The sequence below is a fragment of the Petromyzon marinus genome, unplaced genomic scaffold (genome assembly GCF_048934315.1).
Source record: "Petromyzon marinus isolate PM22_M1 ecotype Great Lakes invasive population unplaced genomic scaffold, UKy_Petmar_22M1.pri1.0 PM_Scaffold_244, whole genome shotgun sequence".
In the NCBI taxonomy this organism is placed as follows: Eukaryota; Metazoa; Chordata; class Hyperoartia; order Petromyzontiformes; family Petromyzontidae; genus Petromyzon; species Petromyzon marinus.
In genome coordinates this window covers 47,501-75,000 of record NW_027423218.1, presented here as the reverse complement: position 1 = coordinate 75,000, position 27,500 = coordinate 47,501, and the positions used below count along the sequence as shown (strand labels likewise).

Sequence of the window (27,500 nt, the reverse complement as noted above, 5' to 3'; positions counted from 1 at the left end):
GATGTTGTTGATGTTGTTGATGTTGGTGTTGTTGGTGTTGTTGGTGTTGATGTTGTTGGTGATGTTGATGTTGTTGGTGGTGTTGTTGTTGATGTTGATGTTGTTGGTGTTGTTGATGTTGTTGTTGGTGGTGTTGTTGTTGGTGGTGTTGTTGGTGTTGTTGTTGTTGTTGATGTTGTTGTTGGTGTTGTTGTTGGTGTTGTTGTTGTTGGTGATGTCGTTGTTGATGTTGTTGTTGGTGTTGTTGGTGGTGTTGGTGGTGTTGTTGTTGGTGTTGTTGTTGTTGGTGGTGTTGGTGGTGTTGTTGTTGATGTTGTTGGTGTTGTTGTTGATGTTGTTGATGTTGTTGATGTTGTTGTTGGTGGTGTTGGTGGTGTTGTTGTTGATGTTGTTGTTGGTGGTGTTGGTGTTGTTGATGTTGTTGATGTTGTTGTTGGTGTTGTTGTTGTTGTGTTGATGTTGGTGTTGTTGATGTTGGTGTTGTTGGTGTTGTTGATGTTGTTGATGTTGTTGATGTTGTTGGTGATGTTGATGTTGTTGGTGGTGTTGTTGGTGTTGTTGTTGGTGGTGTTGATGTTGTTGATGTCGTTGTTGATGTTGTTGGTGGTGTTGGTGTTGTTGTTGTTGTTGGTGGTGTTGTTGTTGTTGATGTTGTTGGTGTTGTTGTTGGTGTTGTTGATGTTGTTGTTGGTGTTGTTGTTGTTGGTGATGTCGTTGTTGATGTTGTTGTTGGTGTTGTTGGTGGTGTTGGTGGTGTTGTTGTTGGTGTTGTTGTTGTTGTTGGTGGTGGTGTTGGTGGTGTTGTTGATGTTGTTGGTGTTGTTGTTGTTGATGTTGGTGGTGTTGTTGATGTTGTTGATGTTGTTGTTGTTGGTGTTGTTGTTGGTGTTGTTGTTGGTGTTGTTGTTGTTGGTGTTGTTGATGTTGTTGATGTTGGTGTTGTTGATGTTGGTGTTGGTGTTGTTGGTGTTGTTGTTGATGTTGTTGGTGTTGTTGTTGTTGTTGGTGGTGGTGTTGGTGGTGTTGTTGATGTTGTTGGTGTTGTTGTTGTTGATGTTGGTGGTGTTGTTGATGTTGTTGATGTTGTTGTTGTTGGTGTTGTTGTTGGTGTTGTTGTTGGTGTTGTTGTTGTTGGTGTTGTTGATGTTGTTGATGTTGGTGTTGTTGATGTTGGTGTTGGTGTTGTTGATGTTGGTGTTGGTGTTGTTGTTGTTGTTGGTGTTGTTGTTGATGTTGTTGGTGTTGTTGGTGTTGTATTTTATATATGTAATATATATTTTATTATTTTGTTGTTTCCCTTCAACGTGACTTTACCGAACAAAACTAAGTATATGGCTCTGGATGTTGGTGTCGTTATCAATTGCACGTGGATTATCGTTAACAATTCGGCCACAGACCCCTGTGATCACTGTGGCACTTCGTTTCATTTTGGTCATGTCGGGAGTTAGACTGAAGGCCTTAATCTAAGTTGTCTTTGTTGTTGTTGGTGTTGTTGGTGGTGTTGTTGATGTTGTTGTTGGTGTTGTTGTTGGTGGTGTTGTTGGTGGTGTTGTTGTTGATGTTGTTGTTGTTGATGATGTTGTTGATGATGTTGATGTTGTTGTTGATGTTGTTGATGATGTTGTTGTTGTTGGTGGTGTTGGTGGTGTTGGTGGTGTTGGTGTTGATGTTGTTGTTGGTGTTGTTGTTGGTGGTGTTGGTGTTGTTGGTGTTGTTGTTGTTGTTGGTGTTGTTGTTGGTGTTGATGATGTTGTTGTTGGTGTTGTTGTTGGTGTTGGTGTTGATGATGTTGTTGTTGATGTTGGTGTTGTTGTTGGTGTTGTTGTTGGTGTTGTTGTTGTTGGTGGTGTTGGTGGTGTTGTTGTTGTTGTTGGTGTTGTTGGTGGTGTTGTTGTTGATGATGTTGTTGTTGATGTTGTTGTTGGTGTTGTTGGTGTTGTTGGTGATGTCGTTGTTGATGTTGTTGGTGTTGTTGGTGGTGTTGTTGTTGATGTTGTTGGTGTTGTTGTTGATGTTGTTGATGTTGTTGTTGTTGGTGGTGTTGGTGGTGTTGTTGTTGGTGTTGGTGGTGTTGTTGTTGGTGTTGTTGTTGGTGTTGTTGATGTTGGTGTTGTTGGTGTTGTTGTTGGTGTTGTTGTTGATGATGTTGTTGTTGATGTTGGTGTTGTTGGTGTTGTTGTTGGTGTTGTTGTTGTTGGTGGTGTTGTTGTTGTTGGTGTTGTTGTTGGTGTTGTTGTTGATGATGTTGTTGTTGATGTTGTTGTTGTTGGTGGTGTTGGTGGTGTTGTTGTTGATGTTGTTGTTGGTGGTGTTGTTGTTGATGATGTTGTTGGTGTTGTTGGTGTTGTTGTTGATGTTGTTGTTGGTGGTGTTGTTGTTGTTGTTGGTGTTGTTGGTGTTGATGTTGGTGTTGTTGGTGTTGTTGTTGTTGATGTTGTTGTTGTTGATGGTGTTGTTGGTGTTGTTGGTGTTGTTGTTGTTGGTGTTGTTGTTGGTGTTGATGTTGGTGGTGTTGGTGGTGTTGTTGTTGTTGGTGTTGTTGTTGGTGTTGTTGTTGATGATGTTGTTGTTGTTGGTGTTGTTGTTGGTGGTGTTGGTGGTGTTGTTGTTGATGTTGTTGTTGGTGGTGTTGTTGTTGATGATGTTGTTGGTGTTGTTGGTGTTGTTGTTGATGTTGTTGTTGGTGGTGTTGTTGTTGTTGGTGTTGTTGATGTTGTTGATGTTGTTGGTGTTGTTGTTGTTGATGTTGGTGTTGTTGTTGTTGATGTTGTTGTTGTTGTTGATGATGTTGTTGTTGATGTTGTTGTTGGTGTTGTTGTTGATGATGTTGTTGTTGATGTTGTTGTTGATGTTGTTGTTGATGTTGGTGTTGTTGTTGATGTTGTTGATGTTGATGATGTTGTTGGTGTTGTTGTGACTTGCATCCCCAACTGGGATTTCACACGCACAGAGCGTCGGGAGTTACGGTACAATGCCCTTTCCTTCAGGAATATTTTCGATGGGGTTTTTTTCCCTCCCCCCTCCGGTGGATTTTCCGTTTGCATAGTCACCACAAAGTAGTAGTCGCTTTAAGACCCGGTTTTTTTCCGTGTTTGATCGTGGTTTTGTAAAAAGAAAGGGCTACACCAAAGTAAACTGAAACCATGCAAGCATGGACTCCGTCTCCTCTCTAGCCCCCCGGTGCCGCGCCCGCTTAGCCCCCTCGATCCGGCCGAGCAAAAGCTTGTTTCGGGGGGGCTACGTGACCCGGCCAGTCGCAGCCCCCTTGCCCGCCGGAGGAGCTCACCGATGGGACCCTTGCCCAGATCTCGCAAAAGGATTTGTGAGCTCCTCAAACACAAAATCCAGTCTGGTTAAACCCAGACACACACACAATGTACACAATGTACACACACACACAATGTACACACACACACACGTACAATGTACACACACAATGTACACACACACATACACACATACGTACACACACACACAAGTACACACACACACAGTGTACACACACACAAGTACACACACACACACACGTACACACACACACACACAATGTACACACACAATGTACACACACACACACGCACAAGTACACACACACGTACACACGTACACACAAGTACACACACACACACGTACACACACACACACACGTACACACACAATGTACACACACACAATGTACACACACACGCACAAGTACACACACACACAAGTACACACACACAATGTACACACACACACACGTACACACACACACACGTACACACACACACACACGTACACACACAATGTACACACACGTACACACACACACACAGTGTACACACACACACAGTGTACACACACACACACGCACAAGTACACACACACACACAGTGTACACACACACACACGGTGTACACACACACACAAGTACAAGTACACACACACACAGTGTACACACACAAACCAGAAGCAGTCCACCGGACCCTCCAGGTGGTACCGGTCCAGCTCCCGACAGAGGAGTGGCAGCCTCTCCCTATGCAGTGAGCGTTCGAACATTCCACGTGGCCACTCCCCCGTGTCTCTCTCTCCCCACGTGTCTCTCTCTCTCCGTGTCTCTCCCCCCGTGTCTCTCTCCCCCCATGTCTCTCTCTCCCCGCGTCTCTCTCTCCCCGTGTCTCTCTCTCCCCGTGTCTCTCTCCCCGCGTCTCTCTCTCTCCCCGTGTCTCTCTCCCCGTGTCTCTCTCTCCCCGTGTCTCTCTCTCCCCGTGTCTCTCTCTCTCTCTCCCCGTGTCTCTCTCTCCCCGCGTCTCTCTCTCCCCGTGTCTCTCTCTCCCCGTGTCTCTCTCCCCGCGTCTCTCTCTCTCCCCGTGTCTCTCTCCCCATGTCTCTCTCTCCCCGCGTCTCTCTCTCCCCGTGTCTCTCTCTCGCCGTGTCTCTCTCTCCGTGTCTCTCCCCCCGTGTCTCTCTCCCCCCATGTCTCTCTCTCCCCGCGTCTCTCTCTCCCCGTGTCTCTCTCTCCCCGTGTCTCTCTCCCCGTGTCTCTCTCTCTCCCCGTGTCTCTCTCCCCCCGTGTCTCTCTCCCCGTGTGTCTCTCTCCCCGTGTCTCTCTCCCTGTGTCTCTCTCCCCGTGTCTCTCTCCCCGTGTCTCTCTCTCCCCGTGTCTCTCTCTCCCCGTGTCTCTCTCCCCGCGTCTCTCTCTCTCCCCGTGTCTCTCTACCCGTGTCTCTCTCCCCCCGTGTCTCTCTCCCCGTGTGTCTCTCTCGCCGTGTCTCTCTCCCCGTGTCTCTCTCCCCGCGTCTCTCTCTCCCCGTGTCTCTCTCCCCGTGTCTCTCTCTCCCCGTGTCTCTCTCTCCCCGTGTCTCTCTGTCCCCGTGTCTCTCTCTGTCCCCGTGTCTCTCTCTCCTCGTGTCTCTCTCCCCACGTGTCTCTCTCTCCCCACGTGTCTCTCTCCCCGTGTCTCTCTCTCCCCATCTCTCTCTCCCCGTGTCTCTCTCTCCCCGTGTCTCTCTCTCCCCGTGTCTCTCTCTCCCCGTGTCTCTCTCCCCATCTCTCTCTCCCCGTGTCTCTCTCCCCGTCTCTCTCTCCCCGTGTCTCTCTCTCCCCGTGTCTCTCTCTCCCCGTGTCTCTCCCCACGTGTCTCTCTCTCCCCGTGTCTCTCCCCGCGTCTCTCTCTCCCCGTGTCTCTCTCTCTCTCCCCGTGTCTCTCTCTCTCCCCGTGTCTCTCTCTCCCCACGTGTCTCTCACCACGTGTCTCTCTCTCCCTCCCCGTGTCTCTCTCCCCGTCTCTCTCTCCCCACGTGTCTCTCTCTCCTTCCCCGTGTCTCTCTCCCCGTGTCTCTCTCTCCCCACGTCTCTCTCTCTCCCCGTGTCTCTCTCTCCCCACGTGTCTCTCACCACGTGTCTCTCTCTCCTTCCCCGTGTCTCTCTCCCCGTGTCTCTCTCTCCCCACGTATCTCTCTCTCCCCGTGTCTCTCTCCCCGTGTCTCTCTCTCTCCCCGTGTCTCTCTCTCTCTCCGTGTCTCTCTCTCTCTCCCCGTGTCTCTCTCTCCCCACGTGTCTCTCTCTCTCCCCGTGTCTCTCTCTCTCCCCACGTGTCTCTCTCTCCCCGTCTCTCTCTCCCCGTGTCTCTCTCCGTGTCTCTCTCTCTCCCCGTGTCTCTCTCCCCGTGTGTCTCTCTCCCTTCCCGTGTCTCTCTCTCCCCGTGTCTCTCTCTCTCCCCATGTCTCTCTCTCCCCACGTGTCTCTCTCTCCCCGTGTCTCTCTCCCTCCCCACGTGTCTCTCTCTCTCCCCACGTGTCTCTCTCTCTCCCCACGTGTCTCTCTCTCTCCCCACGTGTCTCTCTCTCTCCCCACGTGTCTCTCTCTCCCCACGTGTCTCTCTCTCTCCCCACGTGTCTCTCTCTCTCCCCCTGTGTCTCTCTCTCCCCGTGTCTCTCTCCGTGTCTCTCTCTCCCCGTCTCTCTCTCTCCCTTCCCACGTGTCTCTCTCTCTCCCCATGTCTCTCTCTCCACGTGTCTCTCTCTCCCCACGTGTCTCTCTCTCTCCCCACGTGTCTCTCTCCCCGTGTCTCTCTCCCCGTCTCTCTCTCCCCGTGTCTCTCTCCCCGTCTCTCTCTCCACGTGTCTCTCTCTCCCCTTGTCTCTCTCTCCCCGTGTCTCTCTCTCCCCACGTGTCTCTCTCTCTCTCTCTCCCTGTGTCTCTCTCTCCCCGTGTCTCTCTCTCCGTGTGTCTCTCTCTCTCCCCACGTGTCTCTCTCCCCACGTCTCTCTCCCCGTGTCTCTCTCTCCCCGTGTCTCTCTCTCTCTCCCCGTGTCTCTCTCTCTCCCCGTGTCTCTCTCTCTCTCCCCGTGTCTCTCTCTCCCCACGTGTCTCTCTCTCCCCGTGTCTCTCTCTCTCCCTTCCCACGTCTCTCTCTCTCTCCCCACGTGTCTCTCTCTCCCACGTGTCTCTCCCCGTGTCTCTCTCTCTCCACGTGTCTCTCTCTCCCCGTGTCTCTCTCTCCCTTCCCACGTCTCTCTCTCTCCCACGTGTCTCTCTCTCCCTTCCCACGTCTCTCTCTCTCTCCCCACGTGTCTCTCTCTCCCACGTGTCTCTCCCCGTGTCTCTCTCTCTCCACGTGTCTCTCTCTCCCCGTGTCTCTCTCTCCCTTCCCACGTCTCTCTCTCTCCCACGTGTCTCTCTCTCCCTTCCCACGTCTCTCTCTCTCTCCCCGCGTGTCTCTCTCTCCCCGTCTCTCTCCCCGTGTCTCTCTCTCCCTCCCCACGTGTCTCTCTCTCCCCACGTGTCTCTCTCCCCGTCTCTCTCCCCGTGTCTCTCTCTCCCTTCCCACGTGTCTTTCCCCACGTGTCTCTCTCTCCCTTCCCACGTGTCTCTCTCCCCATCTCTCCCCACGTCTCTCTCTCTCTCCACGTGTCTCTCTCTCTCTCCCTGTGTCTCTCCCTCCCCGTGTCTCTCTCCCCGTGTCTCTCTCTCCCCGTGTCTCTCTCTCCCTTCCCACGTGTCTCTCTCCCCATCTGTCCCCACGTGTCTCTCTCTCTCTCCCCACGTGTCTCTCTCTCCCCGTGTCTCTCTCTCTCTCCACGTGTCTCTCTCTCTCCACGTGTCTCTCTCTCTCCCACGTGTCTCTCTCTCTCCCCGTGTCTCTCTCTCTCCCCATCTCTCTCCACGTCTCTCTCCCCGTGTCTCTCTCTCTCCCTCCCACGTGTCTCTCTCTCTCTCTCTCCCCGTGTCTCTCCCCACGTGTCTCTCTCTCTCCCCATGTCTCTCTCCCTCCCAACGTACCTGCACCACCTGTAGCTGAATGTGCTGCTGCTGTTGCTGCTGCTGCTGAGCCTCCCCAATGAACCGGACACTCCGCGCTTCCACCACCACCTCCTCATCCTCCTCCTCCTCCTCCACCTCGTCCACCACCTCCTCGTCCACCTCCACCTCGTCCACCTGCTTGGCCGCCGTCGTTGCCGGCGGCGACGACGACGCTGGGACCGGGGGAGCGAGCGCCGAGGTGCCGGCCGTGTTGGGGTGAGCGAGCGGGGCCACAGGGAGGTACTGGACCCGCTGGAACTCGCCCTGACCACCTCGAAAGTCTCCCGCCAGGGACTGCGACAGCTCGCTCATCGCCTGCGTCAGCAGGTCGGCGGCCTGCCGGTGGTGGGTGGGTGGTGGGTGGGTGGGTGGTGGGGGGAGAGGTGTGGTGGTGGGGAGAGAGAGGGTCCACAGGGAGGTACTGGACCCGCTGGAACTCGCCGTGACCACCTCGAAAGTCTCCCGCCAGGGACTGCGACAGCTCGCTCATCGCCTGCGTCAGCAGGTCGGCGGCCTGCCGGTGGTGGTGGGTGGGTGGGTGGTGGGTGGGTGGTGGTGGGGGGAGAGGTGTGGTGGGGAGAGAGAGCGGGGCCACAGGGAGGTACTGGACCCGCTGGAACTCGCCCTGACCACCTCGGAAGTCCCCCGCCAGGGACTGCGACAGCTCGCTCATCGCCTGCGTCAGCAGGTCGGCGGCCTGCCGGTGGTGGTGGGTGGGTGGGTGGTGGGGGGAGAGGTGTGGTGGTGGTGGTGGTGGGGAGAGAGAGAGGGTCCACAGGGAGGTACTGGACCCGCTGGAACTCGCCCTGACCACCTCGAAAGTCTCCCGCCAGGGACTGCGACAGCTCGCTCATCGCCTGCGTCAGCAGGTCGGCGGCCTGCCGGTGGTGGTGGGTGGGTGGTGGGTGGGTGGTGGTGGGTGGTGGTGGTGGTGGGGAGAGAGAGAGGGTCCACAGGGAGGTACTGGACCCGCTGGAACTCGCCGTGACCACCTCGAAAGTCCCCCGCCAGGGACTGCGACAGCTCGCTCATCGCCTGCGTCAGCAGGTCGGCGGCCTGCCGGTGGTGGTGGTGGGTGGGTGGGTGGTGGGGGGAGAGGAGTGGTGGGTGGTGGTGGTGGTGGGGAGAGAGAGAGGGTCCACAGGGAGGTACTGGACCCGCTGGAACTCGCCGTGACCACCGCGGAAGTCCCCCGCCAGGGACTGCGACAGCTCGCTCATCGCCTGCGTCAGCAGGTCGGCGGCCTGCCGGTGGTGGTGGGTGGGTGGTGGGTGGGTGGTGGGGGTGGTGGGGGGAGAGGAGTGGTGGGTGGGTGGTGGTGGGGGGAGAGGAATGGTGGTGGTGGTGGTGGGGAGAGAGAGGGGGCCACGGGGAGGTACTGGACGGGCTGGTAGCTCGCTGTGACCACCGCGGAAGTCGTCAGGCAAGTCCAGGCCAGGGACAGGCCAGGGCCAGGGCCAGGGCCAGACCAGGGCCAGGGCCAGAGCAGGGCCAGACCAGGGCCAGACCAGGCAAGGCCAGGGCCAGGCCAGACCAGGGCCAGGCCAGGCCAGGCCAGGCAAGGCCAGGGCCAGGGCCAGGCCAGGGCCAGACCAGGGCCAGGGACAGACCAGGGCCAGACCAGGGCCAGACCAGACCAGGGCCAGGCGAGGGCCAGGCCAGGCCAGGGCCAGGGCCAGACCAGACCAGGCCAGGCCAGACCAGGCAAGGCCAGGCCAGACCAGGGCCAGACCAGGGCCAGACCAGGGCCAGACCAGACCAGGGCCAGGCGAGGGCCAGGCCAGGCCAGGGCCAGGGCCAGACCAGACCAGGCCAGGCCAGACCAGGCAAGGCCAGGCCAGACCAGGGCCAGACCAGGGCCAGACCAGGGCCAGACCAGACCAGGGCCAGGCCAGGCCAGGGCCAGACCAGGGCCAGGGCCAGACCAGACCAGGCCAGGCCAGACCAGGCAAGGCCAGGGCCAGACCAGGGCCAGGGACAGACCAGGGCCAGACCAGGGCCAGGCGAGGGCCAGACCAGACCAGGGCCAGGCCAGACCAGGGCCAGGCAAGGCCAGGGCCAGACCAGGGCCAGGCCAGGGCCAGACCAGACCAGGCCAGGCCAGACCAGGCCAGGCAAGGCCAGGGACAGACCAGAGCCAGACCAGACCAGGGCCAGACCAGACCAGGGCCAGACCAGGGCCAGGCGAGGGCCAGACCAGACCAGGGCCAGGCCAGACCAGACCAGGAACAGACCAGGGACAGACCAGGGACAGACCAGACCAGGGCCAGGGCCAGACCAGACCAGACCAGGGCCAGGCCAGGGACAGACCAGACCAGGGCCAGACCAGACCAGGGCCAGGGCCAGACCAGGCCAGAGAGAGTGAGAGAGACAGAGAGACAGAGTGAGACAGACAGAGAGACAGAGAGAAAGTGAGACAGACAGAGAGACAGAGAGAGTGAGAGTAAGAGAGAGACAGAGTGAGACAGAGAGACAAAGTGAGCGAGAGACAGAGAGACAGAGAGAGAGTAAGACAGAGACAGAGAGAGAGTGAGAGTAAGAGTGAGACAGAGAGACAGAGTGAGACAGACAGAGAGACAGAGAGACAGAGTGAGACAGACAGAGAGACAGAGTGAGACAGACAGAGAGACAGAGACAGAGTGAGACAGACAGAGAGACAGAGAGAGTGAGAGTAAGAGAGAGACAGAGAGACAGAGTGAGACAGACAGAGAGACAGAGACAGAGTGAGACAGACAGAGAGACAGAGAGAGAGTGAGACAGAGAGAGTGAGAGTAAGAGAGAGACAGAGTGAGACAGACAGAGAGAGAGTGAGACAGACAGAGAGACAGAGAGACAGAGAGAGAGACAGAGAGACAGAGAGAGTGAGAGTAAGAGTGAGACAGAGAGACAGAGTGAGACAGAGAGTGAGACAGAGACACAGAGAGAGACAGTGAGACAGAGACACAGAGAGAGACAGAGACAGTGAGACAGAGACACAGAGAGAGACAGTGAGACAGAGACATAGAGAGAGACAGTGAGACAGAGACACAGAGAGAGACAGAGACAGTGAGACAGAGACACAGAGAGAGACAGAGACAGTGAGACAGAGACACAGAGAGAGACAGAGACAGTGAGACAGAGACACAGAGAGAGACAGAGACAGTGAGACAGAGACACAGAGAGAGACAGAGACAGTGAGACAGAGACACAGAGAGAGACAGAGACAGAGAGAGACAGAGAGAGACAGAGACAGTGAGACAGAGACACAGAGAGAGACAGTGAGACAGAGACACAGAGAGAGACAGAGACAGTGAGACAGAGACACAGAGAGAGACAGAGACAGTGAGACAGAGACACAGAGAGAGACAGAGACACAGAGAGAGACAGAGAGAGAGACAGAGACAGTGAGACAGAGACACAGAGACAGTGAGACAGAGACACAGAGAGAGACAGAGACAGTGAGACAGAGACACAGAGAGAGACAGTGAGACAGAGACACAGAGAGAGACAGAGACAGTGAGACAGAGACACAGAGAGAGACAGAGACACAGAGAGAGAGACACAGAGAGAGACAGTGAGACAGAGACACAGAGAGAGACAGAGACAGTGAGACAGAGACACAGAGAGAGACAGAGTGAGACAGAGACACAGAGAAAGACAAAGAGACACGGAGAGAGACAGAGAGACGGAGAGAGACACAGAGTGAGACACAGAGAGAGACAAAGACACGGAGACAGAGACAAAGAGACAGAGAGACAGAGAGAGACAGAGTGAGACACAGAGAAAGACAAAGACACGGAGAGAGACAGAGACAGAGAGACAGAGAGAGACAGAGACACAGAGAGAGACACGGAGAAAGGCAAAGAGACAGAGAGAGACACAGAGACACAGAGTGAGACAGACAGAGAGAGAGTGAGACACAGAGAAAGACAAAGACACGGAGACAGAGACAGAGAGACAGAGAGAGACAGAGTGAGACACAGAGAAAGACAAAGACACGGAGAGAGACAGAGAGACAGAGAGAGACAGAGAGACACAGAGAGAGAGACAGAGACAGAGATACAGAGAGAGACAGAGAGACAGAGTGAGACACAGAGAAAGACACAGACAGAGAGAGAGACAGAGAGACGGAGAGAGACACAGAGTGAGACACAGAGAGAGACAGAGTGAGACACAGAGAAAGACAAAGACAGAGAGAGAGACAGAGAGACGGAGAGAGACACAGAGTGAGACACAGAGAGAGACAGAGAGAGACACAGAGTGAGACACAGAGAGAGACAGAGAGAGACACAGAGTGAGACAGAGTGAGACACAGAGAGAGACAGAGAGACAGAGTGAGACAGAGACAGAGCGAGACAGAGACACAGAGAGACACAGAGAGAGACACAGAGACACAGAGTGAGACAGAGTGAGACACAGAGAGAGACAAAGACACGGAGACAGAGACGGAGAGAGACACAGAGACACAGAGTGAGACACAGAGAGAGACAAAGACACGGAGACAAAGAGACAGAGAGAGAGACAGAGAGACAGAGAGACAGAGACACGGAGAGAGAGACAGAGAGACAGAGAGACACAGAGAGAGAGACAGAGACAGAGATACAGAGAGAGACAGAGAGAGACAGAGAGAGACAAAGACAAAGACAGAGAGACAGAGAGACAGAGAGACAGAGTGATAATAATAATAATAATCAATGTCTGACCTGCAAGGAGTCGTGGTGCTGCTGGTGGTGGTGGCTGGGGCTGGAGCTCTCAATGGCGGTGAACGTGAGCATCGTACGGACACGCTCAGCTCGCACGCACTGAGACACGGGGACAGAGACACGGGGAGAGAGACAGGGAGAGAGACACGGGGAGAGAGACACACGGGGAGAGAGAGAGAGAGACACGGGGAGAGAGACAGGGAGAGAGAGAGAGAGAGAGACACGGGGAGAGAGAGAGACACGGGGAGAGAGAGAGACACGGGGAGAGAGACACACGGGGAGAGAGAGAGACACGGGGAGAGAGAGAGACACGGGGAGAGAGAGACACGGGGAGAGAGACACGGGGAGAGAGACACGGGGGGAGAGAGAGACACGGGGAGAGAGACACGGGGAGAGAGAGACACGGGGAGAGAGAGAGAGACACGGGGAGAGAGACACGGGGAGAGAGAGAGACACGGGGAGAGAGACACACGGGGAGAGAGAGAGACACGGGGAGAGAGAGAGACACGGGGAGAGAGAGACACGGGGAGAGAGACACGGGGAGAGAGACACGGGGGGAGAGAGAGACACGGGGAGAGAGACACGGGGAGAGAGAGACACGGGGAGAGAGAGAGAGACACGGGGAGAGAGACACGGGGAGAGAGAGAGACACGGGGAGAGAGAGAGAGACACGGGGAGAGAGACAGGGAGAGAGAGACACGGGGAGAGAGAGAGAGAGAGACACGGGGAGAGAGACAGGGAGAGAGAGAGAGACACGGGGAGAGAGAGACACGGGGAGAGAGAGAGACACGGGGAGAGAGAGACACGGGGAGAGAGACACACGGGGAGAGACACGTGGGGAGAGAGACACGGGGAGAGAGACACGGGGAGAGACACGGAGAGAGAGAGACGGGAGAGAGAGACACGGGGAGAGACACGGGGAGAGAGAGAGACACGGGGAGAGAGAGACACGGGGAGAGACACGGGGAGAGAGAGAGAGACACGGGGAGAGAGAGACACGGGGAGAGAGAGACACGGGGAGAGACACGGGGAGAGAGAGAGACACGGGGAGAGAGAGAGAGAACGGGGATAGAGAGACACGGGGAGAGAGACACACGGGGAGAGAGAGACACGGGGAGAGAGACACACGGGGAGAGAGACACACGGGGAGAGAGAGAGAGACACGGGGAGAGACACGTGGGGAGAGAGAGACACGGGGAGAGAGACACGGGGAGAGACATGGGGAGAGACACGTGGGGAGAGAGACGGGAGAGAGATACACGGGGAGAGAGACACGGGGAGAGAGAGACACGGGGAGAGAGAGAGACACGGGGAGAGAGAGAGACACGTGGGGAGAGAGACACGGGGAGAGAGACACGGGGAGAGAGAGACACGGGGAGAGAGAGACACGGGGAGACACGGGGAGAGAGAGACACGGGGAGAGAGAGACACGGGGAGAGAGAGACACGGGAGAGAGAGACACGGGGAGAGAGACACGGGGAGAGAGACACGGGGGGAGAGAGAGACACGTGGGGAGAGAGAGACACGGAGAGAGAGAGACACGGGGAGAGAGACACACGGGGAGAGAGACACGGGGAGAGAGACACGGGGAGAGAGACACGTGGGAGAGAGAGACACGGGGAGAGAGAGACACGGGGAGAGAGAGACACGTGGGGAGAGAGACACGGGGAGAGAGACACGTGGGGAGAGACACGGGGGGAGAGAGACACGGGGAGAGAGACACGTGGGGAGAGACACGGGGAGAGAGAGACAACATCAGCACTACGGGAGAGACAAAGGCGGCCGGGCGTGGTGGTGTAGTGGTGGTGTAGTGGTGGTGTAGTGGTGGTGTAGTGGTGGTGGTGGTGTAGTGGTGGTGTAGTGGTGGTGGTGTAGTGGTGGTGTAGTGGTGGTGGTGTAGTGGTGGTGTAGTGGTGGTGGTGGTGTAGTGGTGGTGTAGTGGTGGTGGTGGTGTAGTGGTGGTGGTGTTGGTGGTAGTGTGTGGTGGTGTAGTGGTGGTGTAGTGGTGGTGGTGGTGTAGTGGTGGTGGTGGTGTAGTGGTGGTGTAGTGGTGGTGTAGTGGTGGTGGTGTAGTGGTGTAGTGGTAGTGGTGGTGTAGTGGTGGTGTAGTGGTGGTGGTGTAGTGGTGGTGTGTAGTGGTGGTGGTGGTGTAGTGGTGGTGTAGTGGTGGTGTAGTGGTGGTGGTGTAGTGGTGGTGGTGTAGTGGTGGTGGTGTAGTGGTGGTGTAGTGGTGGTGGTGTAGTGGTGTAGTGGTGGTGGTGTAGTGGTGGTGGTGGTAGTGGTGGTGTAGTGGTGGTGGTGTAGTGGTGGTGGTATAGTGGTGGTGGTGGTATAGTGGTAGTGGTGGTGGTGGTGTAGTGGTGGTGTAGTGGTGGTGGTGGTGTAGTGGTGGTGGTGGTGTAGTGGTGGTGTAGTGGTGGTGTAGTGGTGGTGGTGTAGTGGTGGTGTAGTGGTGGTGTAGTGGTGGTGGTGTAGTGGTGGTGTAGTGGTGGTGTAGTGGTGGTGGTGGTGTAGGTGGTGGTGGTGTAGTGGTGGTGTAGTGGTGGTGTAGTGGTGGTGGTGTAGTGGTGGTGGTGTAGTGGTGGTGGTGTAGTGGTGGTGTAGTGGTGGTGGTGTAGTGGTGGTGGTGTAGTGGTGGTGGTGTAGTGGTGGTGTTGTGGTGGTGGTGTAGTGGTGGTGGTGTAGTGGTGGTGGTGGTGTAGTGGTGGTGTAGTGGTGGTGTAGTGGTGGTGGTGTAGTGGTGGTGGTGTAGTGGTGGTGGTGTTGTGGTGGTGGTGTAGTGGTGGTGGTTGTGTAGTGGTGGTGTAGTGGTGGTGTAGTGGTGGTGTAGTGGTGGTGTAGTGGTAGTGGTGGTGTAGTGGTGGTGGTGTAGTGGTGGTGGTGTAGTGGTGGTGGTGTAGTGGTGGTGTAGTGGTGGTGTAGTGGTGGTGTCGTAGTGGTGTAGTGATGGTGGTGGTGTAGTGGTGGTGGTGGTGTCCACCCACCCCCTCTGTGTGTGCCACAGTGCCGGTAGCCTTCATAGGCGCTGCTGCTACCTGCACTTGCCCCTACAGCCCTGCTAGAGGCTACCTGGGGGAGCTTTGTCTGTGTCTGTGTGACTGCACTTGCCCCTACAGCCCTGCTAGAGGCTACCTGGGGGAGCTTTGTCTGTGTCTGTGTGACTGCACTTGCCCCTACAGCCCTGCTAGAGGCTACCCGGGGGAGCTTTATCTGTGTCTGTGTAACTGCACTTGCCCCTACAGCCCTGCTAGAGGCTACCTGGGGGTAGCTTTGTCTGTGTCTGTGTGATTGCACTTGCCCCTGCAGCCCTGCTAGAGGCTACCTGGGGTAGCTTTGTCTGTGTCTGTGTAACTGCACTTGCCCCTACAGCCCTGCTAGAGGCTACCTGGGGGTAGCTTTGTCTGTGTCTGTGTGATTGCACTTGCCCCTGCAGCCCTGCTAGAGGCTACCTGGGGTAGCTTTGTTTGTGTCTGTGTGACTGCACTTGCCCCTACAGCCCCGCTAGAGGCTACCTGGGGGAGCTTTGTCTGTGTGTCTGCACTTGTCCCTACAGCCCTGCTAGAGGCTACCTGGGGGAGCTTTGTCTGTGTCTGTGTGACTGTACTTGCCCCTACAGCCCTGCTAGAGGCTACCTGGGGGAGCTTTGTCTGTGTCTGTGTGACTGCACTTGCCCCTACAGCCCTGCTAGAGGCTACCTGGGGGAGCTTTGTCTGTGTGTCTGTGTGACTGCACTTGCCCCTACAGCCCTGCTAGAGGCTACCTGGGGGAGCTTTGTCTGTGTCTGTGTGACTGCACTTGCCCCTACAGCCCTGCTAGAGGCTACCTGGGGGAGCTTTGTCTGTGTCTGTGTGACTGCACTTGCCCCTACAGCCCTGCTAGAGGCTACCTGGGGGAGCTTTGTCTTTGTAGCGTGTGTGTGTGTCTGCATGTGTGTGTGTGTCTATCTGTGTGTGCGTGCCTGTGTGTGACTGTGTGTGTGTCTGTGTGTGTGTCTGTGTGTCTGTGTGCGTGTGTCACTGTGTGTGTGTCTGTGTCTGTGTGTGTGTCTGTGCGCGTGTGTGTGTGTGTGTGTCTGTGTGTGTCTGTGTGTGTTTGTGTCTGTGTGTGTGTGTCAGTGTGTGTGTCTGTGTGTCTGTGTGCGTGTGTCACTGTGTGTGTGTCTGTGTCTGTGTGTGTGTCTGTGCGCGTGTGTGTGTGTGTGTGTCTGTGTGTGTCTGTGTGTGTTTGTGTCTGTGTGTGTGTGTCAGTGTGTGTGTCTGTGTGTGTGTCTGCTCTGGACGGGTGCGAGGGGCTGGTAACCCCTCCACCTTCAATTAATTACCACAAAACCACGAATTAAAGTGAAATATGTAACAACTAAGCTTGTGCCGGAGGCCCCGGGGGGCCAGGCGTCTATGACGTCTCCTGGCCAAACCCCAATTGGCGGAGCCAGGAAATTGAATACCTACCCTCGGGGCTCCTCCAGAAACAACGAAAAGCCACTACGGGTGGCCACGTGGAATGTTCGAACGCTCACTGCAGAGGAGAGGCTGCCACTCCTCTGTCGGGAGCTGGACCGGTACCGCCTGGATCTATGCGGCATTCAGGAGGTCCGGTGGACCGGCTCTGGCTCCTGCCACCATGAGGGGTGGACAGTCCTCTACTCGGGGCAGCAGACTGCCAAACAACAGGGTGTGGGTCTTCTTTTGAACAAAAGAATGAAGGGGGCGTGGGAGCGTGGCGGTGAGGTGTGGGAAGCTGTAAGCCCCAGGCTACTTTGGGCTCGCCTTCCCATCAACCGGAGGCGAGGAATGGTGGTCGTGGTTACTTATGCCCCCACCGAAGATGAACATCCGTGGAGGGATGCAGGCAAAGCCGATGAGTCAGATGCCTTCTATGACCTCCTGTCACAGGTGCTGGCTAAAGTGGCCCCTCGGGATAGAGTCATCATGTTGGGTGACTTCAATGCCCGAGTTGGTCATGATACTGGCACCTGGTCTGGAGTGATTGGAGGGCATGGGCCAGATCAGCTCAATAACAACGGTAGGAGGCTGCTAGATTTTTGTGCAGCCCATGGGCTTGTAATTACCAACACGCTGTTCCGGCATCGGCGCATCCACACAACATCATGGATGCATGCCGGGTCCAAGCAAGAACATCTGCTGGACTACATAGTGACGGACCAGCGAATGCGAGCCCATGTCCTTGACACCAGGACCTACCGTGGAGCTGATCTGCCCTCTGACCATCGACTAGTCATCTGTAAGATGCGCCTGCCATTCTTCCACTCCGGTGGTGGGTGTACACCCAGGACCCCATTCCAACATAAAGTGGCCTGGTCTCAGTTATCTGATGAAAGTTGCAAGCGAGAATTTCATCATCGCTTGCGGCTGGGATTGGCATCGTCCCCGACTCCTCCTGATGTCGAGGGTAAATGGGCGAGGTTTAGGACTGTCACTCACGCAGCTGCAATGGCTGCTTTGGGTACGCGGTCCAGACCTCCCCAGAGACCCTGGCTGACAGAGGAGGTGTTCAGAATGGTTGAGAAAAAGCAACAGGCCCACTGTCATCGGCTACAGAATCCCACGTCAGGGAATGAGGAGGCTTACCGCAGCCTTCGCTCGGAGGTTCGGAGAGCCGTGAGGCGCTGCAAGGATGGGTGGTGGTCGCGGGTTGCTGAGGAGATGGAGTCTGCCTCAGTGGCCCGTGACCACAATTCTCTATTTAACTCCATCAAAAAAGTAACCTGCAGCGCCACACCTATTACCGTCATTAGGGGAAAAAACGGTGATCCAATTTCCGACCCCCAGGAACAGGTTTGCAGATTTGCTGAGCATTTCTGAGGTCCTGGGGGAGGGAAAATCCCACAGCCAGGAAAACATCGTGGCACGAAGTGAGGATGACCCTGCTGAGGCTGCGGTGCCTCAAATATTGGAAGAAGTCACCCCCTGTGAGTGGCTGGCTGAGGTGCCATCTGCTGAGGAAGTATTGAAGGCGATCCGGAGTCTGAGACCAGGAAAGGCAGCGGGCAGAGATGATCTCCCAAGCGAAATGCTGAGGGAGGGTGGCGTTTGTGCACAGACTGCCCTATATGACATCATAACAACAGTCTGGACCACTGGACGGGTTCCGCAGGATTGGAAGGATGCCCTGGTGGTCCCCCTCTTTAAGAAGGGGGACCGCACAGACTGTAACAACTACAGGGGCATCTCACTCCTCAGTGTGCCGGGAAAGGTCCTGGCAAGGATTATTCAACATCGCCTTGCCAGGCACGCTGAGGAGAGGCTTGCGGAGCCCCAATGCGGTTTCAGGAAAGGGCGGTCCTGCACAGATGCCATATTTTCTGTCCGTCTGCTACAGCAGAGGTGTAGGGAATTCCAACAAGACCTACATCTCTGCTTTATTGACCTGGTCAAGGCCTATGATACCATCAGTAGGCCTGGGCTCTGGGTCGTTCTTCGTGCTTTTGGAGTACCTGACCCTCTGCTCACGATCATTAAGGACCTTCATGATGGTGAGCGGGCCCGGGTAAAACTACGTGGCCGGGAGTCAGAGCCATTCCCTGTACACCTTGGGGTGCGACAGGGATGTCCTCTGGCTCCCACATTATTTAACAACTATTTTGACCACGTAGTTCGTGAAGCCTTCAATAGCTGTACCGGGGGAATCTCCATATGGTACAGATATAATGGGAGGCTAATCGATGCCCGGGTGCGGTCAAGAGATGGCTCCCTATTGCTCAACCACGTTATGTATGCTGATGATTTGGTAATAGCTGCTCAGTCAGAGGAGGAGTTGGAGACGCTGCTGCTGAGACTGGAGCGTGCCACTAAGAGGTGGGGCCTTACCATCAGCCCCACCAAAACTAAGCACCTGCCTGGGTATTTTGTACCATCGGACACACCGCCCCCACAACTCCCAATCGGTGATGGGGCAGTTGTGGAGAGAGTGGAGAGTTTCCCATACCTGGGCAGTGTGCTTATGACTGGCTCCAGTTTAACAGCAGAGGTCTCACTCCGAATCAGTCAAGCGGCAATATCTTTTCATCGGTTGCGTAACGCTGTGTGGAAGCTACCTGGTCTGTCGCTCCGCACTAAGCTTCAGGTCTTCTCGGCCACGGTCATTCCCTCCCTTCTCTACGCTTGCGAAACGTGGACCCCCCTAATGGAACATCTTCGTCGGTTAGAAACATTTAGGCTGGCCTGCCTACGATCCATCCTGGGTTTAACCAGACTGGATTGTGTGAGGAGCTCACAAATCCTTGAAAGATCTGGGCAGGGTCCCATCGGTGAGCTCCTCCGGCAGGCAAGGCTGCGATGGCTGGGTCATGTAGCCCGCATGCCCAGCCACCGCATGCCGAAACAGCTTTTGTTTGGCCGGATTGAGGGGGCTAAACGGGCGCGGCACGGGCTAGAGAAGAGATGGAGTGATGTGGTACAGGAGGACGTGGAGCTGAGTGGACTTGCCGATGACCGGTACCAGCGGTGTCAAGATCGGCCTCTGTGGAGGAGGCTCGTGAAGGACGCTACTGGGCAGTTGGAGGCAGTCGCCCTCCAACAACAACGGAGGGCGGAGGAGCGACGCTCACAACAACGAGCGGAGCGCCGGGTGGCTAAAGCACAGCAGGTTGGCACAGTAGGGGGCACAGGTGGTGCATCAGCCAGTCATCTCAGTCAGTCGACCCGTGGCACCTGGGTCTGCCCCGTGACCTCCTGCCAGCGGGCGTTCAACACTTCACGTGGCCTCAGGGTGCACATAGCCTGGCACAAGCGTCGTGGTGACGTCACCGACACTTAGTGGCGAATGGCGGTTGTTGTTGTTGTTGTGTGTGTCTGTGTGTGTGTGTCTATCTGTGTCTGTGTGTGTCTGTGTCTGTGTGTGTCTGTGTGTCTGTGTGTGTGTGTCTGTATGTGTGTGTCAGTGTGTGTGTGTGTCTGTGTGTGTGTGTGTCACTGTGTGTGTGTGTCTGTATGTGTGTGTCTGTGTGTGTGTGTCTGTATGTGTGTGTCTGTGTGTGTGTGTGTGTCCGTGTGTGTGTGTGTGCGTTGATTCACGCCTTCACCTCATCAGACGCCTCAATCGCCGCGCTTGAATCTGTCGTTGTGGCCGGCCCCAGCTGCTGCTGTGGCTGCGACAGGTTGTGGTGGTGGTGTTGTTGGTGGTGTTGTTGTTGGTGGTGGTATGGCGTGGTGGTGGTGGTGGTGTTGCCGCTTGCGCTAAGATGCAGCTGCTGCTGCTGCTGCTGCATCAGTACTAGGAGCTCAGTGTGCTTCTTGCGGATGTGCTGAACCATCTTGGCCTGCGGGGGAGAGAGAGAGAGAGAGACACGGGGAGAGAGAGAGACACGGGAGAGACACGGGGAGAGAGACACGGGGAGAGAGAGACACGGGGAGAGAGAGACACGGGGAGAGAGAGACACGGGGAGAGAGAGAGACACGGGGAGAGAGACAGGGAGAGACACGGGGAGAGAGAGAGACGTGGGGAGAGAGAGACACGGGGAGAGAGAGAGACACGGGGAGAGAGAGACACGGGGAGAGACACGGGGAGAGAGAGAGAGACACGGGGAGAGAGAGAGACACGGGGAGAGAGAGAGACACGGGAGAGACACGGGGAGAGAGAGAGACACGTGGGGAGAGAGACACGGGAGAGAGACACGGGGAGAGACAGAGAGACACGGGGAGAGAGAGAGACACGGGGAGAGAGAGACACGGGGAGAGACACGGGGAGAGAGAGAGACACGGGGAGAGAGACACGGGGAGAGAGAGAGACACGGGGAGAGAGAGAGACACGGGGAGAGAGAGAGACACGGGGAGAGAGTGACACAGGGAGAGAGACACGGGGAGAGAGAGACACGGGGAGAGAGAGAGACACGGGGAGAGAGAGAGTGAGACACGGGGAGAGAGAGAGACACGGGGAGAGAGAGACGTGGGGAGAGAGAGACACGGGGAGAGAGACAAGTGGAGAGAGAGAGAGACACGGGGAGAGACACGGGGAGAGAGAGACACGGGGGGAGAGAGAGAGAGAGACACGGGGAGAGAGACGGGGAGAGAGAGACACGGGGAGAGAGAGACACGGGGAGAGAGAGAGAGACACGGGGAGAGAGAGAGACACGTGGGGAGAGAGACACGTGGGGAGAGAGACACGTGGGGAGAGACACGGGGAGAGAGACGGGGAGAGACACGGGGAGAGAGAGAGACATGGGGAGAGAGAGAGAGACACGGGGAGAGAGAGAGAGAGACACGGGGAGAGAGAGACACACGGGGGGAGAGAGAGACACGGGGAGAGAGAGAGAGACACGTGGGGAGAGAGAGAGAGAGACACGGGGAGAGAGACGGGGAGAGAGAGACACGGGGAGAGAGAGACACGGGGAGAGACACGGGGAGAGAGAGAGACACGGGGAGAGAGAGACACGGGGAGAGAGAGAGAGACACGGGGAGAGAGAGAGAGAGACACGGGGAGAGAGAGAGACACGGGGAGAGAGAGAGAGAGACACGGGGAGAGAGAGAGACATGGGGAGAGAGAGAGACACGGGAGAGACACGGGGAGAGAGACACGGGGAGAGAGACACGGGGAGAGAGAGAGACACGGGGAGAGAGAGAGACACGGGGAGAGAGACACGGGAGAGAGACGGGGAGAGACACGGGGAGAGAGAGACACGTGGGGAGAGAGAGAGAGAGACACGGGGAGAGAGACGGGGAGAGAGAGACACGGGGAGAGAGAGAGACGGGGAGAGACACGGGGAGAGACACGTGGGGAGAGAGAGAGAGAGACACGGGGAGAGAGACGGGGAGAGAGAGACACGGGGAGAGAGAGAGAGAGACACGGGGAGAGAGACGGGGAGAGAGAGACACGGGGAGAGAGAGACACGGGGAGAGACACGTGGGGAGAGAGAGAGAGAGACATGGGAGAGAGACACGGGGAGAGACACGGGGAGAGAGAGAGAGACACGGGGAGAGAGAGAGAGACACGGGGAGAGAGAGAGACACGGGGAGAGAGAGAGACACGGGGAGAGAGAGAGAGAGACATGGGAGAGAGACACGGGGAGAGACACGGGGAGAGAGAGACACGGAGAGAGAGAGAGAGACACGGGGAGAGAGAGACACGGGGAGAGAGAGACACGGGAGAGAGACGGGGAGAGAGAGACACGGGGAGAGACACGGGGAGAGAGAGAGACACGGGGGAGAGAGAGAGACACGGGGAGAGAGAGACATGGGGAGAGAGAGACACGGGAGAGAGACGGGGAGAGAGAGACACGGGGAGAGACACGGGGAGAGAGAGAGACACGGGGAGAGACACGGGGAGAGAGAGAGACACGGGGAGAGAGAGAGACACGGGGAGAGACACGGGGAGAGAGAGAGACACGGGGAGAGAGACACGGGGAGAGAGAGACACGGGGAGAGACACGGGGAGAGAGAGAGAGAGACACGGGGAGAGAGACACGGGGAGAGAGAGACACGGGGAGAGACACGGGGAGAGAGAGAGACACGGGGAGAGACACGGGGAGAGAGAGAGACACGGGGAGAGAGACACGGGGAGAGAGAGACACGGGGAGAGACACGGGGAGAGAGAGAGAGACACGGGGAGAGAGACACGGGGAGAGAGAGACACGGGGAGAGACACGGGGAGAGAGAGAGACACGGGGAGAGAGAGAGACACGGGGAGAGAGAGAGACACATGGGGAGAGAGAGAGAGAGACACGGGGAGAGAGAGACACGGGGAGAGAGACACGTGGGGAGAGAGAGACACGTGGGGAGAGAGAGAGAGAGACACGGGGAGAGAGACACGGGGAGAGAGAGACACGGGGAGAGACACGGGGAGAGAGAGAGACACGGGGAGGGAGAGACACGGGGAGAGAGAGAGACACGGGGAGAGAGAGACACGGGGAGGGAGAGACACGGGGAGAGAGAGACACGGGGAGAGAGAGACGGGGAGAGACACGTGGGGAGAGAGAGAGACACGGGGAGAGAGAGAGACACGGGGAGAGAGAGACACGGGGAGAGAGACACGTGGGGAGAGAGAGACGTGGGGAGAGAGAGACACGGGGAGAGAGACAGAGAGAGACACAGGGAGAGAGAGAGACGGGGAGAGAGAGACACGGGGAGAGAGACACGGAGTGAGTGAGTGTGAGTGTACGAGTGAGTGTATGTGTGAGTGACTGTATGAATGAGTGTATGAGTGAGTGAGTGACTGACTGCATGACTGAGTGTATAACTAACTAACTGACTGTATAACTAACTAACTGAGTGTATAACTAACTAACTGAGTGTATAACTAACTGAGTGTATAACTAACTGGCCGAGTGTATAACTAACTAACTGAGTGTATAACTAACTAACTGAGTGTATAACTAACTAACTGAGTGTATAACTAACTAACCGAGTGTATAACTAACTAACTGAGTGTATAACTAACTAACTGAGTGTATAACTAACTAACTGAGTGTATAACTAACTAACTGAGTGTATAACTAACTAACCGAGTGTATAACTAACTAACTGAGTGTATAACTAACTAACTGAGTGTATAACTAACTAACTGAGTATATAACTAACTAACTGAGTGTATAACTAACTAACTGAGTGTATAACTAACTAACTGAGTGTATAACTAACTAACTGAGTGTATAACTAACTAACTGAGTGTATAACTAACTAACTGAGTGTATAACTAACTAACTGAGTGTATAACTAACTAACCGAGTGTATAACTAACTAACTGAGTGTATAACTAACTAACCGAGTGTATAACTAACTAACCGAGTGTATAACTAACTAACTTACTGTATAACTAACTAACTGAGTGTATAACTAACTAACCGAGTGTATAACTAACTAACCGAGTGTATAACTAACTAACTGAGTGTATAACTAACTAACTGAGTGTATAACTAACTAGCTGAGTGTATAACTAACTAACTGAGTGTATAACTAACTGACTGAGTGTATAACTAACTAACTGAGTGTATAACTAACTAACTGAGTGTATAACTAACTAACTGAGTGTATAACTAACTAACTGAGTGTATAACTAACTGGCTGAGTGTATAACTAACTAACTGAGTGTATAACTAACTAACTGAGTGTATAACTAACTAACTGAGTGTATAACTAACTGACTGAGTGTATAACTAACTAACTGAGTGTATAACTAACTAACTGAGTGTATAACTAACTAACTGAGTGTATAACTAACTAACTGAGTGTATAACTAACTAACCGAGTGTATAACTAACTAACTGAGTGTATAACTAACTAACTGAGTGTATAACTAACTAACCGAGTGTATAACTAACTAACTGAGTGTATAACTAACTGAGTGTATAACTAACTAACTGAGTGTATAACTAACTAACCGAGTGTATAACTAACTGACTGAGTGTATAACTAACTGACTGAGTGTATAACTAACTAACTGAGTGTATAACTAACTAACCGAGTGTATAACTAACTAACTGAGTGTATAACTAACTAACTGAGTGTATGACTAACTAACTGAGTGTATGACTAACTAACTGAGTGTATAACTAACTAACTGAGTGTATAACTAACTAACTGAGTGTATAACTAACTAACTGAGTGTATAACTAACTAACTGAGTGTATAACTAACTAACTGAGTGTATAACTAACTAACTAACTGTATAACTAACTAACTGACTGTATAACTAACTAACTGAGTGTATAACTAACTAACTGAGTGTATAACTAACTAACTAACTGTATAACTAACTAACTGAGTGTATAACTAACTAACTAACTGAGTGTATAACTAACTAACCGAGTGTATAACTAACTAACTGAGTGTATAACTCACTAACTGAGTGTATAACTAACTAACTGAGAGTATAACTAACTAACCGAGTGTATAACTAACTAACTAACTGAGTGTATAACTAACTAGCTGAGTGTATAACTAACTAGCTGAGTGTATAACTAACTAACTGAGTGTATAACTAACTAACTGAGTGTATAACTAACTAACTGAGTGTATAACTAACTAGCTGAGTGTATAACTAACTAACTGAGTGTATAACTAACTAACTGAGTGTATAACTAACTAACTGAGTGTATAACTAACTAACTGAGTGTATAACTAACTAACTGAGTGTATAACTAACTAACTGAGTGTATAACTAACTAACTGAGTGTATAACTAACTAACTGAGTGTATAACTAACTAACTGAGTGTATAACTAACTAACTGAGTGTATAACTAACTAACTGAGTGTATAACTAACTAACTGAGTGTATAACTATCTAACTGACTGTATAACTATCTAACTGAGTGTATAACTATCTAACTGAGTGTATGACCAACTAACCGAGTGTATGACCAACTAACCGAGTGTATGACCAACTAACCGAGTGTATGACCAACTAACCGAGTGTATGACCAACTAACCGAGTGTATGACCAACTAACCGAGTGTATGACCAACTAACCGAGTGTATGACCAACTAACCGAGTGTATGACCAACTAACCGAGTGTATGACCAACTAACCGAGTGTATGACCAACTAACCGAGTGTATGACCAACTAACCGAGTGTATGACCAACTAACCGAGTGTATGACCAACTAACCGAGTGTATGACCAACTAACCCAGTGTATGACCAACTAACCCAGTGTATGACCAACTAACTGAGTGTATAACTAACTAACTGAGTGTATAACTAACTAACTGAGTGTATAACTAACTAGCTGAGTGTATAACTAACTAACTGAGTGTATAACTAACTAACTGAGTGTATAACTAACTAACCGAGTGTATAACTAACTAGCTGAGTGTATAACTAACTAACTGAGTGTATAACTAACTGAGTGTATAACTAACTAACCGAGTGTATAACTAACTAACTGACTGTATAACTATCTAACTGAGTGTATAACTATCTAACTGAGTGTATAACTATCTAACTGAGTGTATAACTATCTAACTGAGTCTATAACTATCTAACTGAGTGTATAACTATCTAACTGAGTGCACCACCACCACCACCACCACAACCTTGCTGCTGTACTGTTTGCTGCAATGCGGGCAACAGACGGGGGCGCTAGCCACGGTGCCGGTGAGCTGCGTGTGGGTACACAGCGAAGCGTCCGACTCTCCCGGCACAGCCCCACCGGGAACTCCACCGCTACCGATGCCGGTGAGGCCCAGTCGGAGCTTGCGGATGCTGGGGGGGAGATCGTAGCCGGGATGATTCTTCAGGATGTGAGATTTCCGCTTGCTGGCGCTCTTGTAGACCTGTGGCGGTGGTGGTGGGATAGTCAGTCAGACAGTCAGTCAGTGAGTCAGTCAGTCAGTCAGGCAGTCAGTCAGTCATTCAGTCACTCAGTCAGGCAGTCAGTCAGTGAGTCAGTCATACACTCATACACACACTCAGTCAGTCATTCAGGCAGTCAGTCAGGCAGTCAGTCAGTCACTCAGTCAGTCATTTAGTCACTCACTCATACACTCACTCACTCAGTCACTCAGTCAGTCATTCAGTCAGTCAGTCACTCAGTCAGTCAGTCATTCAGTCAGTCAGCCACTCAGTCAGTCACTCACTCATACACTCACTCAGTCAGTCATTTAGTCACTCACTCATACACTCACTCACTCAGTCAGTCACTCAGTCAGTCAGCCACTCAGTCAGTCACTCACTCATACACTCACTCACTCAGTCAGTCACTCAGTCAGTCAGTTAGTCATTCAGTCACTCAGTCAGTCAGTCACTCACTCATACACTCAGTCAGTCACTCAGTCAGTCAGTCATTCATTCAGGCAGTCAGTCAGTCACTCACTCACTCAGTCAGTCATTTAGTCACTCACTCATACACTCACTCACTCAGTCAGTCAGTCAGCCAGTCAGTCAGCCACTCACTCACTCAGTCAGTCATTTAGTCACTCACTCATACACTCACTCAGTCAGTCAGTGAGTCATTCAGTCAGTCAGTCATTCAGTCAGTCAGTCACTCAGTCAGTCACTCACTCATACACTCACTCACTCAGTCAGTCATTTAGTCACTCACTCATACACTCACTCACTCACTCAGTCACTCATAGACTCACTCAGTCAGTCACTCAGTCAGTCAGTCAGTCATTCAGTCAGTCAGTCACTCATACACTCAAACACTCAGTCAGTCACTCATACACTCAGTCAGTCAGTCAGCCAGTGAGTCATTCAGTCAGTCAGTCAGCCAGTCAGACATTCAGTCACTCAGTCAGTCAGTCAGTCATTCACTCAGTCAGTCACTCAGTCAGTCACTCACTCACTCACTCAGTCAGTCACTCAGTCAGTCAGTCATTCAGTCAGTCACTCACTCATACACTCACTCACTCATTCAGTCATTTAGTCACTCACTCATACACTCACTCACTCAGTCAGTCACTCAGTCAGTCAGCCACTCAGTCAGTCACTCAATCACCCACTCAACCAGTCACCCCCCCACTCACTCACTCACCCACTCATTCACCCACTCACCCACCCACCCACCCACTCACTCACCCACCCACCCACCCACTCACCCACCCACTCACTCACTCAATAACTCACTCACCCACTCACTCACTC

At 53.8% G+C, this 27,500-nt stretch overlaps 1 protein-coding gene across 1 annotated transcript in view; it reads right to left on the bottom strand.

Moving 5' to 3' along the window:
* Positions 1 to 27,500, bottom strand: part of LOC116937047 (uncharacterized) — a 94,550-nt gene that overhangs the window by 26,202 nt on the left and 40,848 nt on the right. Inside the window, exons 6-11 of the mRNA XM_076063939.1 lie at positions 25,952 to 26,191; positions 20,008 to 20,244; positions 11,967 to 12,065; positions 8,391 to 8,528; positions 7,880 to 7,981; positions 7,264 to 7,620 (exon numbers count right to left, since the gene is read on the bottom strand). Of these exons, the coding sequence (XP_075920054.1) occupies positions 7,264 to 7,620; positions 7,880 to 7,981; positions 8,391 to 8,528; positions 11,967 to 12,065; positions 20,008 to 20,244; positions 25,952 to 26,191 (1,173 nt within the window). The remainder of the gene's footprint in view (positions 1 to 7,263; positions 7,621 to 7,879; positions 7,982 to 8,390; positions 8,529 to 11,966; positions 12,066 to 20,007; positions 20,245 to 25,951; positions 26,192 to 27,500) is intronic.